General features: G+C 28.2%; 2 protein-coding genes across 2 annotated transcripts in view; both read right to left on the bottom strand.

Annotated features, from left to right (window-relative positions):
* Positions 1–9473: 9473 nt before the first annotated feature.
* Positions 9474–13332, bottom strand: LOC111630345 (cytochrome P450 3A8-like). Its single transcript, XM_023374438.1, has 14 exons — positions 13272–13332; positions 12923–13019; positions 12801–12853; positions 12627–12723; positions 12427–12543; positions 12228–12316; positions 11801–11943; positions 11590–11708; positions 11427–11508; positions 11203–11363; positions 10662–10750; positions 10450–10593; positions 10212–10374; positions 9474–10029 (listed from the first exon to the last, which is right to left on the bottom strand). The coding sequence occupies exons 1-14, from the start codon at positions 13316–13318 to the stop codon at positions 9949–9951; spliced, it is 1482 nt and encodes a 493-aa protein (XP_023230206.1). The 5' UTR covers positions 13319–13332; the 3' UTR covers positions 9474–9948.
* A 1609-nt stretch (positions 13333–14941) lies between these two features.
* The window catches only part of LOC111630344, a 1539-nt gene continuing 861 nt past the window's right edge, over positions 14942–15619 (bottom strand). Inside the window, exons 2-3 of the mRNA XM_023374436.1 lie at positions 15273–15443; positions 14942–15151 (exon numbers count right to left, since the gene is read on the bottom strand). Coding sequence (XP_023230204.1) covers positions 14984–15151; positions 15273–15443 — 339 coding nt within the window. The 3' untranslated portion in view covers positions 14942–14983. The remainder of the gene's footprint in view (positions 15152–15272; positions 15444–15619) is intronic.

The following is a 15619-nucleotide window of genomic DNA, read 5'->3' as shown; positions in this document are numbered from 1 at the left end:
GAAGATGTCCGAGGGAAGTGTGAGGATAGTATTTTTGGAAAATTTGAATTGAATGGAGAGAAAAAAAAACCAGAGTCACACCCGAGTTTCTACCGGAGACGAAAGATTCGCAACCGAGAGTTTGCTTACTTAACTGTTCCTACTTATGATTAACCAGAAGAAATTTAAAAATAGCCTATATATTTCCTTTTAAACGTGTCTCTGCTAATAAAGTTGATTTATTAAGATCAAAAATTGAATTTTTCTTTCAAAAATCAAAGCTTTCTTTGTAAAATTGTGTATAATCAGACATCATACAGTACAATGCTGCAAGAAGAAAGAAATCCATACATTGCATCAGCTACATAAATAAATGATTTTATTCCAGATAATAAGTCTTATAGACTTGTCTTATCATTAAAGATTAATACGGAATTCACTATAAGAATGTGTATGTAAGTATTTATGTCCTGACAATCACAATCATATTTAACACAGGCCTCACATTTACAGAGGCCTTCGCTAGGAGCCGTAAAAATTTAAATAAATAGGCATTCTCTTGAGGCATTGTTTTTAGTTTTTATATAAATCTAAACGTATTTATTGAGGAAAAATATATTAGTATTAGTTATAATTTAAATCCATAAACTCATTTCATAGAAGTTTATAATGGTATTACATTTTATCGCTAAATATTTACACAAAGTAGTATTATTCGATAAAGATTCTCATCAATTTGTGAACTTGTTAGTTAAATTAACATTATATAATTGTTATATTATGTAATTAAAATAATTTATATTGGTAATTAAAGAGTGTAATCATTACATCCCTATATAAAGTTGATTTTATAAGTTCATTTGGAGTACAGTAAATTGACTTAAAATTTAATTTTACAGAAATTAACTACAAATATTATGATTTTGAAAAATGTGATAAGTGTAATTCCAGATTATAATTAAATAAAATAATCAGTATTATTACAGCTTCAATATCTGTCATTTTAGTATAAAAGAATCATTGTATTCTATGATTACTCCATAATTATATAATCAGTTAATTTGACAATAAATAAATATAATTATTATTTTTAAAAATTATAAAAATTAAATAATTTTTATTGTAATGAATGATATTCTTTTATTTTTTTCATATATTATGCTGAAAAGATCAATAACAGATGTAGAAGACGTAGAAATTGAGATATTCTGAATCAATTTGTTGCTCGTTGAATAGGTGATGGCAAACGAGTTAAAAGTTCCCATTGGAAATATGTCTGTAGGGAATGAGACGTTTCGATTTGGCACCAACTAATAAGAAAATTATCGATCTAAAGCAAAGATTTGTTAATTACGATTGTTTAATCAGTTTTAAATATCTTCTTGTTTAGATTTTGTAATGGGCGATGAAAAATAAGAAAGTAAATTTCGGATTAAGTAATTTCTTTTTGATAACTTCCTTTATATAAATCGAATGGTTAAGATTGTTCTTTATCTTCGAATTTGTTTAATTAATACAAAGGTTTATCTATAGTTTATTTACTTGTTCATTAATTGATTGGTCAGCGCGATCCGAAAATGAGTTAACCGTGTGTATTTTGCAAACAGTTCATCAGTTTTTGCAAGAAAATCACCAATTTTTGACATTTTCGAAGCTTTTGAATTTGTATATCGAAGAAGAAGGAATTCATTTTAAATACCTTTTTTGTATGTATTGATATTTGGATTAGACAACAATTTAATCTCTATTGTTGTTAACTGACTTTTTGGCCACCCTGTTCGTAGATTCTCGTGTGATTTCTATAAAAGATGATCATAATTTTTCATTAACAATTTCCTTTTTTTTTCTGTTAAAAAGTTTAGATTCTTTTACATTAGTTTAAGCACTAAACTAAACAAGTTAAAGTGGACATGTTTGAATTATCTGATTCACTTGTGTTACTTTTGTGACACTTAGCAAATTACACTGTACGGTGACTCGATAAATCTTTAATTTTGTTTTCCTGATAAACAAGAATAAATACACAATGTTGTTTTCTTAGTAGATAAAAATATATGCTGACTGACAATTCAAACTCAAATTGATGCCAAGCAGCAAACATTCTTTGCATCTTTCATCAATTTCGAGATATAATTTTTTTTTATTCACTATTTTTAAAAATTTTAATTTAACATTTAAAAATAAATGTTATCAATATAGAGAAATTTTCAATAATATATATTACTGTATATTTAAAATCAATTTGTATGGAGACAAAGGTTTGTCTTTAACCAGATAGCTAAGAAAAAGAAGGTAAATGTCCATTAAGAAGTGCCACATCTTGATGAATATTTACTTTTCTTTTGCCATTTAGACATGATCAAATTTCTTCTTGAAACTTGTGTTTTAACTTCTCTTTTAATCAAAATTGAAAAGAAAGTAATCAAGAACAAAAAAGGATGCTGGGCAGTGCAATTGCAAAGGGCATTATCAGCTATTGTTTGGTTATGTAATGGAATTTTTCAACAATTTCATGATTTACTCTCATACCCTGAAGCTTTTTGTGCCAAAATTAAATCAATGATTTCGTGTTTATTGATTGAACTCTTCAGGAGTGTGGATACTATAATCATTCCGGGTATATAGGCCAAATGAATCTTCTTAATTATGCTATTAATACTCATAAAAATAAGGACATTTCAATGGTGAATATTCAATGTAATCACTATATTTGTTCTATGATAATGTTGAGAATAAAGCGCAACGTAATCACTTAATTTTGATATTTGCAACAATATTCCACTTAGACTATACAAAAAAATATTAACTTATATAGCATAAATTATTAATTTTTACACTTAGATTCTTAAGGAATACCGAGTTTGATTTGAAGACAAATTTTTAAACGAATTTCGAGACTTGGGAATTAGTTGCACGAAATAAATATTTATTTATTCTACAATTAAGAAAATCAACAAATGTGATGCAATAACACAGAAAACAGAGTTTCTTAGTGTTATTGATGTTATCGATTAAGCAACCTGAAGCTAGAGGTTCGTGTCATTAACACTTTTCTGCACAATTTTACGAATCACTTATCCCATTAACACCTCCCAAGTCGACTACGTCATTTCTTTACGACTGTAGAAAAAGTGACGTAAACAAATTATGTTGGTATTAACGTGATAAATTGTTCGTATAATTGTGCAGAAGTGTTAATGACATGAACTTCTAGCTTCTCACGTGCAGATGAACTAGGTTTAAATACTGTTATTGATGTTGTTAGTGGTAAAAAAGAAACAAACAAAATTAAACTAATTTTTCGTGTAATTTCGCTGAATCTTATGTAAATGTGTAGAATCTTATTTATTAATTAGTTTTTCTTCCTATTCTTTTGTAACATTTTCCACCCTGTGAGCATTAAAGAGCATTTTTTATAACACATCATGGCTCACAATGAAGGCAGCTAGAAAACGAAGGTTCGAAACACATTTAGGTCTACACAATTTGCAAATTTTTGAGTCGAACCCACAAGGAACCCGAAAAAAGCCGGCTTGGTGCTTACCAAGCGAAAAGGTTAAAAACTGTTTTTGCATTTGCAAACGATATTGTTAGCACGAAAATTTCAAACTTGCAGACTCGAATCTGTGCGTACATCTCATTACTGTATATAATTATTATTGTTTTAAGATCCTACAATTTAGTGCAAGATTCGGAAGCGAACAAATGCTGGCGTTAAATCGAGTTTTGGCTGTACTTTTTTATTCAAGAAAATAAATAAATAACGACCAGATTTCTGAACAAGAGATAACAGAGAGGTTGCGGCCGAAGTTTTCATCTCTAAAACGTGAACGTCAAACGTCGAGTGCCTCTATCTTGTAAGCGGCGCTCAACGTTCGGCGTTCACGTTTTAGAGATGAAAACTTTGGCCGCAACCTCGCTAATAAGAGGAACAGCCTGCTGCTCCGAAGGATCCTTGTTCGAATCTGGATAAACTCAGAAATCTTGTATAAGTAAATCCAAATGCATCGGGCCTTATTGCTGACTATTCAGTTGTCTCTGATTATGACCTCACCAAGAAGTCGATGAGGGATTCAATATATTGAGGCCCTGGTTAAGTTTACGGTAGACACGAAAGAAAGCACCAAAAGATTAAAGTTAAAACGATCAAATTTCATAAATATCACACAGAAAATTAAAAAAGGATTATGAATAATTCATTTTTATAATGTTTAATACTTTAAAAAAAAATAAAGATTTATAAATTATTAATTAATTTATCTTTTTTTTGAAAATATCCGGAAACTACTACACCATATATTACCGTTGATTAAAACATAAGAATTAATTATATAGTTTATTAAGAGTATATTTTAAACTCTCTTTTATATTTAATGTTATTATTAATTAATTTTTAAAAATTTATGCTACTTTAAATCTGTTAGTCCTGAAGTAAAGATCTAATATGGAAAATCATAAAATGCACTAAGAAATATTTTATAGACAGCCATCAAATTTTTGTGTAATGAAATAAATGCTTTATGAACAGGATTTTATTAAAATTTTATATAACCGATTTTAAATAGTTTTATGAGGCTTCATTATTATCTTAGTAAGTTTCTCCTTATTGGTATTAAAAGCGAATTTAATTCATAGTTCGTTGACATCTAGGAATGGCCGAGAGGTAAAGATTCTCTTAATGAGGATCTTCGATCGGTTCCTGTTTATCCATGATTCGAATGAGGATTTCTCTCTATCCGAATTAACTTTTTGAATAGTATATACGATAGACAATAGATACAGAATGGATAATAGTTTTCAGTGATGAATTTCATTATACATCGTATCTTCAGTAATAAACAAAATTCAGGAAGCCATACAGCTTTTAATTCACGACGTCTAGTCAATTCTCATTCCAACTTAACTACATTGCTATTCTACTAATAAAATAAGAAATTTACAGTTGAACTTTAATTACATGATAGAGTAGCGTTTCTAAATAAGATTTTTCTATTATTTAAACTACTTCCCTTCGTGCACTAATAGAGCCTTTTTTTTTTTAAGCAAGTCCGTTAGGGATTTGGCCCAGCCCCAAAATGAGGCAGCCGGGTGGTAAAGGAAGGGCCACTCCCGAAAAATTCCTGGAATTTTTTCGATCCTGGATCTCCTCTATAGGTAGATTGTCATCTTAACCTCTCGGCCATACTGTCCTGTTTTCAAATAGTGGCATTTCATACACTAAAAAGTGTTAACTGGATAATCTATAGATTTAATCATTAAAATTATGAAATTATTATCGCAAAAGTATTAATTTTTACATTCGATTTCTTCCTTCAATAAAGCTAATTGAATTTTAAAATTAAATTAGCTTTAAGGAAAAATGCCAGTCTTAACAAGAATGTTACCATTTTCTGAAGAAATAAATCAATAATAATAATAATATCAATAATTGTTATTCTTTAATGATATTACGATTTAAATATTTATAAAAATCTTAATTATATTAAATTGGATTTTTTTTCCTAGTCTGAAGCAGCATTCCTTATTCTTTACTCATACTGATCGATTCCATTGTGGGCAAGCCTTTGTGTGATGGAAGTAATTGTGCTCGACATCATATTATAGTGTTTTGCTTTAATTAATTAATTTTTTCTCTGTAATTTTAAGTATTGTTTTCTAAAATAAAAAATTCGCTTTGCTCTTTGCTTTAAAACTCTTCGCTATTTAAACAATATTATAATATAAATCTTCATNTTGCCAAAGAGTTCTATTTCTCCGCTTCATAAAATCTTTCTATCTAGGTTACACGGTCTCCAGTTCTTTTCTTTTTATAGAAAATAATTTAAATATCGGTTTATGAAGTGGAGTAGTTTGGCAATAAGTGAAATGCTAGGAATACACGCTAATCAGATATTCATTTATAATATTCTTATATCACGCACTTTACAGAGTAGGCCTATTCATTACTAACTTTACTTATCGATTATAATATTACGATCTTTTAGTATGGGCGTCGGCTTTTTCATTCGTGTCGAAAGTTCAAAATGTGCGGTTTATTTTCTATCTAAACATTTGTTCTTCATGCAAATATTCAAACTTAATTTTTTTGGTATAAAAGAATAATAATAATAATAATGTATATTTTGCATTCGATTAGTAGTATCCTATAACGAAATCTCATATTGTATCTACTGCTACATTATGTAAATTTTCTTTCTTGTAATCCATTCTTTGACATTTCGATAACTTTATAACTGTAAAATTTCATTAAAAATTCATTTTTACATTCCCAGTTTTGTTATATATAACAGATGAAAAGTGTGACGATTGGTCAAAAAATGACCCCCAAAATTGGAGGTTTTTTTTCTGTATGTATGGATGTAGTGTGTGAGAGGGTGCACGATTTTTTTCACCTTCTTTGAAGCTTAATAACTCCTGTATTTTTGATGAAAAATTTTTGAAATTTTTCAGGGAGGTTTGCGTATTAGGGAGGTTGACGCTATTAAATTTTGGTAGTTAAAGGTCGGCGGAGTAGGGAGATAAAGGGGGTCGTGTGTCATACCTCGAGTAGGATCAGACTTACGATTTTATTCGTTATTAGCATTTACAATTTTTTTTATAAAACTCATCCCTACCGTTCAAATTAAGCTTTTTGCCATTTTATATAAATATAAAATGTTTTTTTGTTTTAATAAAATATCATAACAGATGGCGCCATACACGCAGTTATCAATATTGCCGAGATAGTTAAGCAACTCGTTGCTGAATTTTTATAATTAATTTCTCGTAATTTTCATTTTTAAAATCGCCGAATTTTAAATAAAAAAACCGAAAAAAAAAATCAATTTTTGTTTTACAAATTTTCAAAGACTAATTTATGAGTTACAGTTTTGTTTTCGTTAGCGTTATATAATAATTCCATTACTCATAATTATCTTTTATTTAGAATAAAATTGAATAAAATAAGTATTTAACTTTAATATAAATGATGAATTTATAAAGTAAATCAACCGTAACGAAGTTTTTTATATTATAAAACATCCATTTGTTTTGACTTAAAGAAAAAAGAACATAAACATAGTGCATAAAGTTTCCTGTAAATTGAATTTAAAGTAGACAGAATATAATGTTATAGTGAGAAATATTTTCCAAAAAACTAAAAAATAAAATAAAAAAAAATAAAAAAAAAAAATTAGACTTCTGCATCGACAATCAAGCTACTAGATGGATCGAAAGAATCTCCAACCTTAAAACTCATTTCCATATTCGTTCAATGGAAGATTTGATATGCATTTTTCTTCATATACAGCAACACTAATTAAACTCAAAGCTAACTGAAGCATTTTAAATGAAAAATTTTAACAAATTTCTTTCTAAATTTCGAATATTTATTCATTGTAAATTTAGTTATGTAAGAAGCTAACTTATATGGATGCCACACTTGGGAGTTTCATCCCCCTCGAAAATTACTTTTAAAAAATTAACTAAATTTTTGAAATTAATAATTAAAATTCGGTTTTTATAAATGAAAATACATTATAAAAATCTTTATATTAAAACATATTGAAACACAATTAAGTTCGGTACTTTTTTGAATTGATTCTATGAAATGATCTTGACTAAATGGATTCACTTTTATTGTTTTTATAGTAGTAGCAATTATTGGTAACATTCCTTGCTTTTTTTTTCATAATTTACTGCTTAAAATTTAAAATAAAATAGTCTCGTTATTAAATTTTTACATATTTTAATAAGCTCTCATTCAAACTTACTTAAAAATCCATTAAGTTAAAACACGTAGCTTTAATTATTTATGCAAATAAAGTTAAATTTTTTGAATTTGCACGCCTTTAATCTATCAAAAATATATTTTTTAATGTTATTTAGATGCAAGAATTGACTAGATGTAGTCTTTTCTCATCTCTTCCTTCCTATTCGTTTTATCTTGCTTATATGCAATAAATGAAGTTTTTATGATTCCTTTCCATCCAGGAAAATCCCACGAGGATTCCACTGGAACATTCGCTGTTTATGATCTATATTAATTGCATCTTCTCGTACCAAAATGGTACCATACGGCCTGGCTAACGTTCTCATTAACATCAAAAACTGCATATTTAATTACCTGAAGCAAACAAAATTACAAGGACCTGGATAATATTCAAATTTTTGTTTCCTCCTTTGCCAAAGAGTTCTATTTCTCCGCTTCATAAAATCTTTCTATCTAGGTTACACGGTCTCCAGTTCTTTTCTTTTTATAGAAAATAATTTAAATATCGGTTTATGAAGTGGAGTAGTTTGGCAATAAGTGAAATGCTAGGAATACACGCTAATCAGATATTCATTTATAATATTCTTATATCACGCACTTTACAGAGTAGGCCTATTCATTACTAACTTTACTTATCGATTATAATATTACGATCTTTTAGTATGGGCGTCGGCTTTTTCATTCGTGTCGAAAGTTCAAAATGTGCGGTTTATTTTCTATCTAAACATTTGTTCTTCATGCAAATATTCAAACTTAATTTTTTTTGGTATAAAAGAATAATAATAATAATAATGTATATTTTGCATTCGATTAGTAGTATCCTATAACGAAATCTCATATTGTATCTACTGCTACATTATGTAAATTTTCTTTCTTGTAATCCATTCTTTGACATTTCGATAACTTTATAACTGTAAAATTTCATTAAAAATTCATTTTTACATTCCCAGTTTTGTTATATATAACAGATGAAAAGTGTGACGATTGGTCAAAAAATGACCCCCAAAATTGGAGGTTTTTTTTCTGTATGTATGGATGTAGTGTGTGAGAGGGTGCACGATTTTTTTCACCTTCTTTGAAGCTTAATAACTCCTGTATTTTTGATGAAAAATTTTTGAAATTTTTCAGGGAGGTTTGCGTATTAGGGAGGTTGACGCTATTAAATTTTGGTAGTTAAAGGTCGGCGGAGTAGGGAGATAAAGGGGGTCGTGTGTCATACCTCGAGTAGGATCAGACTTACGATTTTATTCGTTATTAGCATTTACAATTTTTTTAATAAAACTCATCCCTACCGTTCAAATTAAGCTTTTTGCCATTTTATATAAATATAAAATGTTTTTTTGTTTTAATAAAATATCATAACAGATGGCGCCATACACGCAGTTATCAATATTGCCGAGAAAGTTAAGCAACTCGTTGCTGAATTTTTATAATTAATTTCTCGTAATTTTCATTTTTAAAATCGCCGAATTTTAAATAAAAAAACCGAAAAAAAAATCAATTTTTGTTTTACAAATTTTCAAAGACTAATTTATGAGTTACAGTTTTGTTTTCGTTAGCGTTATATAATAATTCCATTACTCATAATTATCTTTTATTTAGAATAAAATTGAATAAAATAAGTATTTAACTTTAATATAAATGATGAATTTATAAAGTAAATCAACCGTAACGAAGTTTTTTATATTATAAAACATCCATTTGTTTTGACTTAAAGAAAAAAGAACATAAACATAGTGCATAAAGTTTCCTGTAAATTGAATTTAAAGTAGACAGAATATAATGTTATAGTGAGAAATATTTTCCAAAAAACTAAAAAATAAAATAAAAAATAAAAAAAAAATTAGACTTCTGCATCGACAATCAAGCTACTAGATGGATCGAAAGAATCTCCAACCTTAAAACTCATTTCCATATTCGTTCAATGGAAGATTTGATATGCATTTTTCTTCATATACAGCAACACTAATTAAACTCAAAGCTAACTGAAGCATTTTAAATGAAAAATTTTAACAAATTTCTTTCTAAATTTCGAATATTTATTCATTGTAAATTTAGTTATGTAAGAAGCTAACTTATATGGATGCCACACTTGGGAGTTTCATCCCCCTCAAAAAAAAAAATAAGCTTAATTCCAGCTACAATTATTTATTTCATAAAAATATATTTTAAAAAAGATTATTTTATAGTAAAATATATTTATATTTATATAAAAATCCTCAACTGTTTCTCTCTTCGATTCGGATCATCACGTCTTTCGGTCGATGTAAACCCAATCCACCATAAAATTGTAACGGAATCTAAAAAATTCAATAGATTCTTAACACTTATATCACCCCACTTAACTGCTAAAGGATATTAATTGCATTTCTGTAAACATTTCTACGAAACACAATAAAAAAAAATATATATATATATATTTAAAAAAATCTCTCGCAATCGATCACGGTCAATGGATAAAGAAGAGAATCTAATTAATCACCTTAGTGGAAGGGCATTTCAGGAATCTGAAATGTGTTAAGAGGGTTATCAAACATATTTTCATCTCCATCATGGCGAATCTTCTTCCTAAGCATTTCCTGGGGCCGGCACCGAACGGTAGGAAGGTATAAGGTTCGATAAAGGATTTATTCTCTGGCAGGAATCTAAAATATCGCGAAGAAATACAGTTAATTGGCGCTCGAAGATCTTTTTTTAATCTTAAATCCTGTGTTTTGTACCTTGTTGGATCGTAAATTTCGGGATTGCTGTACCATTCTGGATTGTGATGCATAGCGTAAACGGGCACGGCTACTAACATCCCTTTTGGTATGACTATTTCAGTGTTACTCAATTTAATATCTCGAACTGGTCTTCTTTCAATCCTATTCACGAATTTCTTTTTATACGTGGCCGATAACTATTAAAATATGCTTAAATTTCATCGTTTTACCTAGGAACCGGGCAGCAAAATCTCAATGACTCATTGATCGCAGCTTCTAAGTATTTCATGTCATTCACATATGAGAAACTCGAGTCTTCCTGAAACAATTGGATTTTAAATTAGAGCGCTAAAAAATAACGTCATCGATTCGGCAATTTTAGTTATTAAACTAATTCGAATTTATCACCAATTTTAATTAAATCGTTAATATAAATTAATTACGTATACTCAGAAAGAATAATTAAATATCATTCATTAAAATTTGATTAAATTATCATTTTAATTTTAAATAACGATAAAAACTATCAGCAGATGGCGCCACGTGATATTTAATGAATAATAATGAATATATATATATATTTTTAAATATTCGTTAATTTTCATTCGCTATCTTTCGATCACGTGACTGTGTTTCGACCTATCGGATTATTTATTTCAAAAACAAAGTTTGCTGTATAATTAAAGAATATTAACTATTAAGTAAAATATTTATTATCTCAACGGGGAATAGAAGTCATTCATCATTTTATAATTTACACTAATGAATTACCGAATTTTTCGTAGTGGCATCTATCTCTTCAATCAATCTCTGCTGACAATCTTCATTAAGAGCTAGATTGTAAGCTGTTAATATTAGAGTGTTAGTGGTAGTGTGATATCCAGCCAGAATGAACAGAATGCATTGAGCCACAATCTCGTCCAAGGAGAGAACTAAAGACAAAATTTCTGATTAATTACACAGAGAACAGAATCTACCAAATTAATCAAACTTACCTTTTCTACGTTCCTGATTGTTGCTAGTTTCTACATTCTCCTCGTTAGCATCTAGCAGCAATTGGAGAAAATCTTTCTTTATCTATGGAATAAAAGAGAGAAAAATCCGAATTCCCGTATCAAAATAACCCGGTTTTTTTTCGGCAAATATTCAAATTTTTACACTTTTCGGTTCCTTTTTTCGCTCTTCGATTAACTGAAGTACGAGTTGCTTGAAGAACGAAATAACTTTCGGCGAAAATAAGCTCAGTCGAAATAATTTAGCCAAGCGCGGAACAGAAACTGCAAATAAAACAAAGATTTTCAGTAATAAACAAAAGAAAATTATTGTTACTAATCGGTACTTTAGTTTTTTTTTTTTTTTTCTTACTTACAAGCAAATGTGACCCGCCAAGTTCTTTTACTAAATAAATGTCTAACAGCTTCCACGAAAGGATTATCGGGATCATTAAAAGAATCTAATCTGGTGCCAAAAGCGCATCTAGCTATCACGTCGATCGTAAATGCACCGAACAACCTTTAAATAAATAAATAAATAAATATTGGTGTCTTCTGCCATTAAACGTAATAAAAAAAATAATAATAAAACCTACAAAAATCTTGGGCATTCTTTAATGAAGTGGCCCACAAAAGTAATAAATTAAACGGTCGCGTAATAGAATCATCCAGCACGAATCCCTCAATTCGTGCTGGATGAGGGTTTTAATTATTATGATTTAAAATTAAATAGTTAATATTTATAAGGTAATTAAAATAAATTTAAGTCTCCATTTTTTTTTCTTTTTTTTTTTTAACGAATACCTTCCGCATTCTATTTCCTTTTCCTTTCTTGCTTCAAACGAGAAATTATTTTTTAATGCCAAAGCGCATTCTTTAATTAAGTAGCACATCTAAACACGGATATTTAAAAAAATATATTATTTTTTGTAAAAATAATTATAATAAAATATATTATTATTTCTTCTTAAAAAAATATATTTCTAATGAATTGAATTTTTACTGTTTTTATTTTTCCTGAACTGAATGTCGGCGTCATAATAGTACGTACACGTTTCCATTCTTCACTATCTAGCGAGACTAGCATTCGATCGATGATTGGATTACCGAATTTTAAATCCTGTAATACCATTGGACGATTAAATATTTAAATTTGTATAATATCAATTTCAATTTATAATTAATTTTAAAATTTCTATTCACTCGTGGACTCGAAAATACTTGGAAATCGCGAACAAAAACGTCTTTTATTAGAGCTGGTTCGGCTAAAATCAAAATTGGTTTTCTTCCTTCGAAAATCCTATCGAAGTAGAAACGTAATTTAGGATTATAAGATATATTCTTACACTATTTAAGTCAAGAAACTTTGCTTTATACCCAAAAATCCTTCCATATTTTTGACACCATTCTAATTCGACATAACCTTGAGGCTGTATGTATATGATTAGAATTATATAAAATTACGATTAAAATTATAAATTTAGTATCAAAAATACTACCTTATTCCATTGTATACCGTACGAACCAAATAACAGAATTGGTTTAACATAAGGTATCCCCCTTTTCTCCCAATAACCATAAGTTCTCGTTAAGCATCTAAATATATTAGAAAACGTTATTTTTAATTATAGAAAACTTTAAATATAATTGTCTAACAGTTTTAGAATTTATACAAAAATCTAAAAATTATCTAAACAATATAATTTGTCTACAACTACAAATACTAAAACGTATACAGCTTCTATTTATTATGTGTATTGACTAAAGTACAAACTAAATAGCTAGAAAAATTATCGATTAAATATATTTATAATTTATTATAATAAATAAAATATATTTTAAACTTACAGGTAAATTGTAAAAATTAAAATTATAGAAGAGAGTAACCATAGCATCCTCTCTAAGCTGTTTAAAAATCTTTCTAGATTACAGTTCCTGTCTAAACTTTACATACATCCTGCAACCGGATGTATGGCAAAATTTAAAATTTAAATACTTTAAGAATTGAACAAATCATGCAAAAATATTATGTAAAAAAACACAGAATTAAGATAAATATAGTAAATAAAGAAGATAAATTCTTTCCTAGTGTTTCAAATATCTCATACCATAACTGTATAGACTTAAAGTTTAATTAACCTGTTACTTTCATTTCGAAACTTTTCCTCGGCTTAAAAAATATAAATGAAGTATAATTAAAATGGCGGAACTTTCGCACCAACAATGCATCCTAATCTTAATCGGATTACGTTTTTAAATAAGAAATTTAAACTGTGCAAAAAGTAAAACATAGGAATTACGTATTAAATAGAAATTCACGGGTCAAAGGTTACTTTTTTATTTATTTTAGATTTAACTTTTCTATGATTAAGCAATTGTCATTTTATCTAAGTTTTGCCAGCAATTTAGATGAGAATTGTTAATTAATCTATGCGTAGGGTAGCTTCTTGTTTTCCGTTAAATTTACCATCAAGTATTAATGAGAGTAAAATTAAAAATAGTAAGAAATTAAGTAATAGTTACATACAAAAAGGGCCGGCTCAAACTGAGAGTCCACTCTCAGAGAGGCCCTGCACTTATACGAAGGACATTCAAAAATTCCCGGGAGATGTAAATTAATTAAAATAAATAAAGACAAAGATAATTTGAAATTCATATAACACCATGCTTAAGTATAACGTAGCACTGTCGTAAATATTTTGGGGCCCCACTAATAACTTTTACCGAGGCCCCGTAAGTTCTGTATTCAGTTCTGCATACAAATATTGTTTTTTTTTCCGTATGTCGTGTTTACAAGAGGAGTTTCGAAATGAAACACGAATTGCATATACAGAGTGTCTCAAAAGTCACTATCTATTTTGAAAAATAGTTGGAATTACGAAAAGTTAATTTAAACATAAAAAATATATTTGTTTAAAAGTATATGCCGTAAAAAATTAGTGCTTCACGTAACGATCATCAGTGTCTGTACAGAAGTCAAAAGCGATAAGTTGCTTCCTGGAACACTTTCCAGCATAACAACTCATGAATAGTCCTGTCTGTTAGACCTTCCTTACGCAACTTCCTTTTAAATTTCCTCTAATTTTCTCACATTTCAAGCCTTTTAACTTGCATGTTACCATAAACACTCGTTCTTCAACTGATCAATCATCACTGATGAACGTGGAAGAATAATATTAAAATTTAAAAACTACAGACTTCTACTACAATCTTCATGACAGTTTATCATCTAACTTTTGAAACATCCTGTATAAGGAATACAGGTTTAATTAAAGTTCAAGCTATACGACGTATGAACAATTTGGAACAATAGGAAACAATTTATCCTCTTCATTTACTAAATTGTTTTCATCCAAATTCCAACAAATACTTTAAGATCAATAAATAAATTTATTAAAGTTCAAAACTTTACATCATTTTATACAGTAATTTCATATTTATATAAATAAATGCTAATTTAAAAAAATATGATGATGTTTTTTTTTTAATTTTATTTAATGAATTTATATGAAGTTTGATATGTGGATAAGTTAATGGGCACGTTAATTGTCTTTAAGTCACTAAAAGGTGTGCGTATTGACAGGAGATCTGGAAGGCAAGTAGGGAGTATTGATATTCGAGTCACATTTTACTATGGATCCTTCTTTAAAAGATTCTGGCCTGTTGCTAGATTCTTGGAAACTTCTTTCCTCTTCTCTATGGCATATGTTTGCCAAGTCTATATTTTCCTTTAAAAATAAAAGAAAAAGACATATTAAGTAAAGAAACTTTTTAAAACATTATTTATTAGACTTAACCATGGCTATCTAAATGGATGCTTTTTAGATAAAGTGTAAAGTATTAAACTACCTGATCCAGAATATCCTTTTTAATCTGAAATTCTCTATACTTTTCAACGTAGCTGGAATTAGGTATGGACTTAATTTTCAATTTTCTAAGAGCAGCTTTAAACCTTTGTCTAGATCTTACAAGTTCTTGAGTTGTAGAAGGTAAATCGCGACCTTTTAATTTATCCCAGTCCTAAAATTATATTTAAAAAAAATTATTTAAAAGCTCTTTCCTATTAAAATATAATTTAATAAATTTTATATAATTTTTTCTAACTTTAATTTTCATTTGTTTATAAACAATTTTTAAATTTAATTTCAATTTAAAAGAATTTTATACGCGCTCTTAGCTAATGGTACCATACGGCC

This window comes from Centruroides sculpturatus, unplaced genomic scaffold (genome assembly GCF_000671375.1).
Source record: "Centruroides sculpturatus isolate CEXI.00-Female unplaced genomic scaffold, Cexi_2.0 scaffold680, whole genome shotgun sequence".
Lineage (NCBI taxonomy): Eukaryota > Metazoa > Arthropoda > Arachnida > Scorpiones > Buthidae > Centruroides > Centruroides sculpturatus.
This window is presented reverse-complemented; position numbering and strand designations above follow the sequence as displayed.

Coding starts and splice junctions, on each gene's coding strand:
- LOC111630345 (XM_023374438.1), bottom strand. CDS start 13,318: ATGCTATGGTTACTCTCTTCTATAATTTTAATTTTTACAATTTACCT. Junction 12,724..12,800: donor AAATATGGAAGGATTTTTGG/GTATAAAGCAAA, acceptor CTACTTCGATAG/GATTTTCGAAGGAAGAAAAC. Junction 11,509..11,589: donor GAAAAAAGGAACCGAAAAGT/GTAAAAATTTGA, acceptor TTTATTCCATAG/ATAAAGAAAGATTTTCTCCA.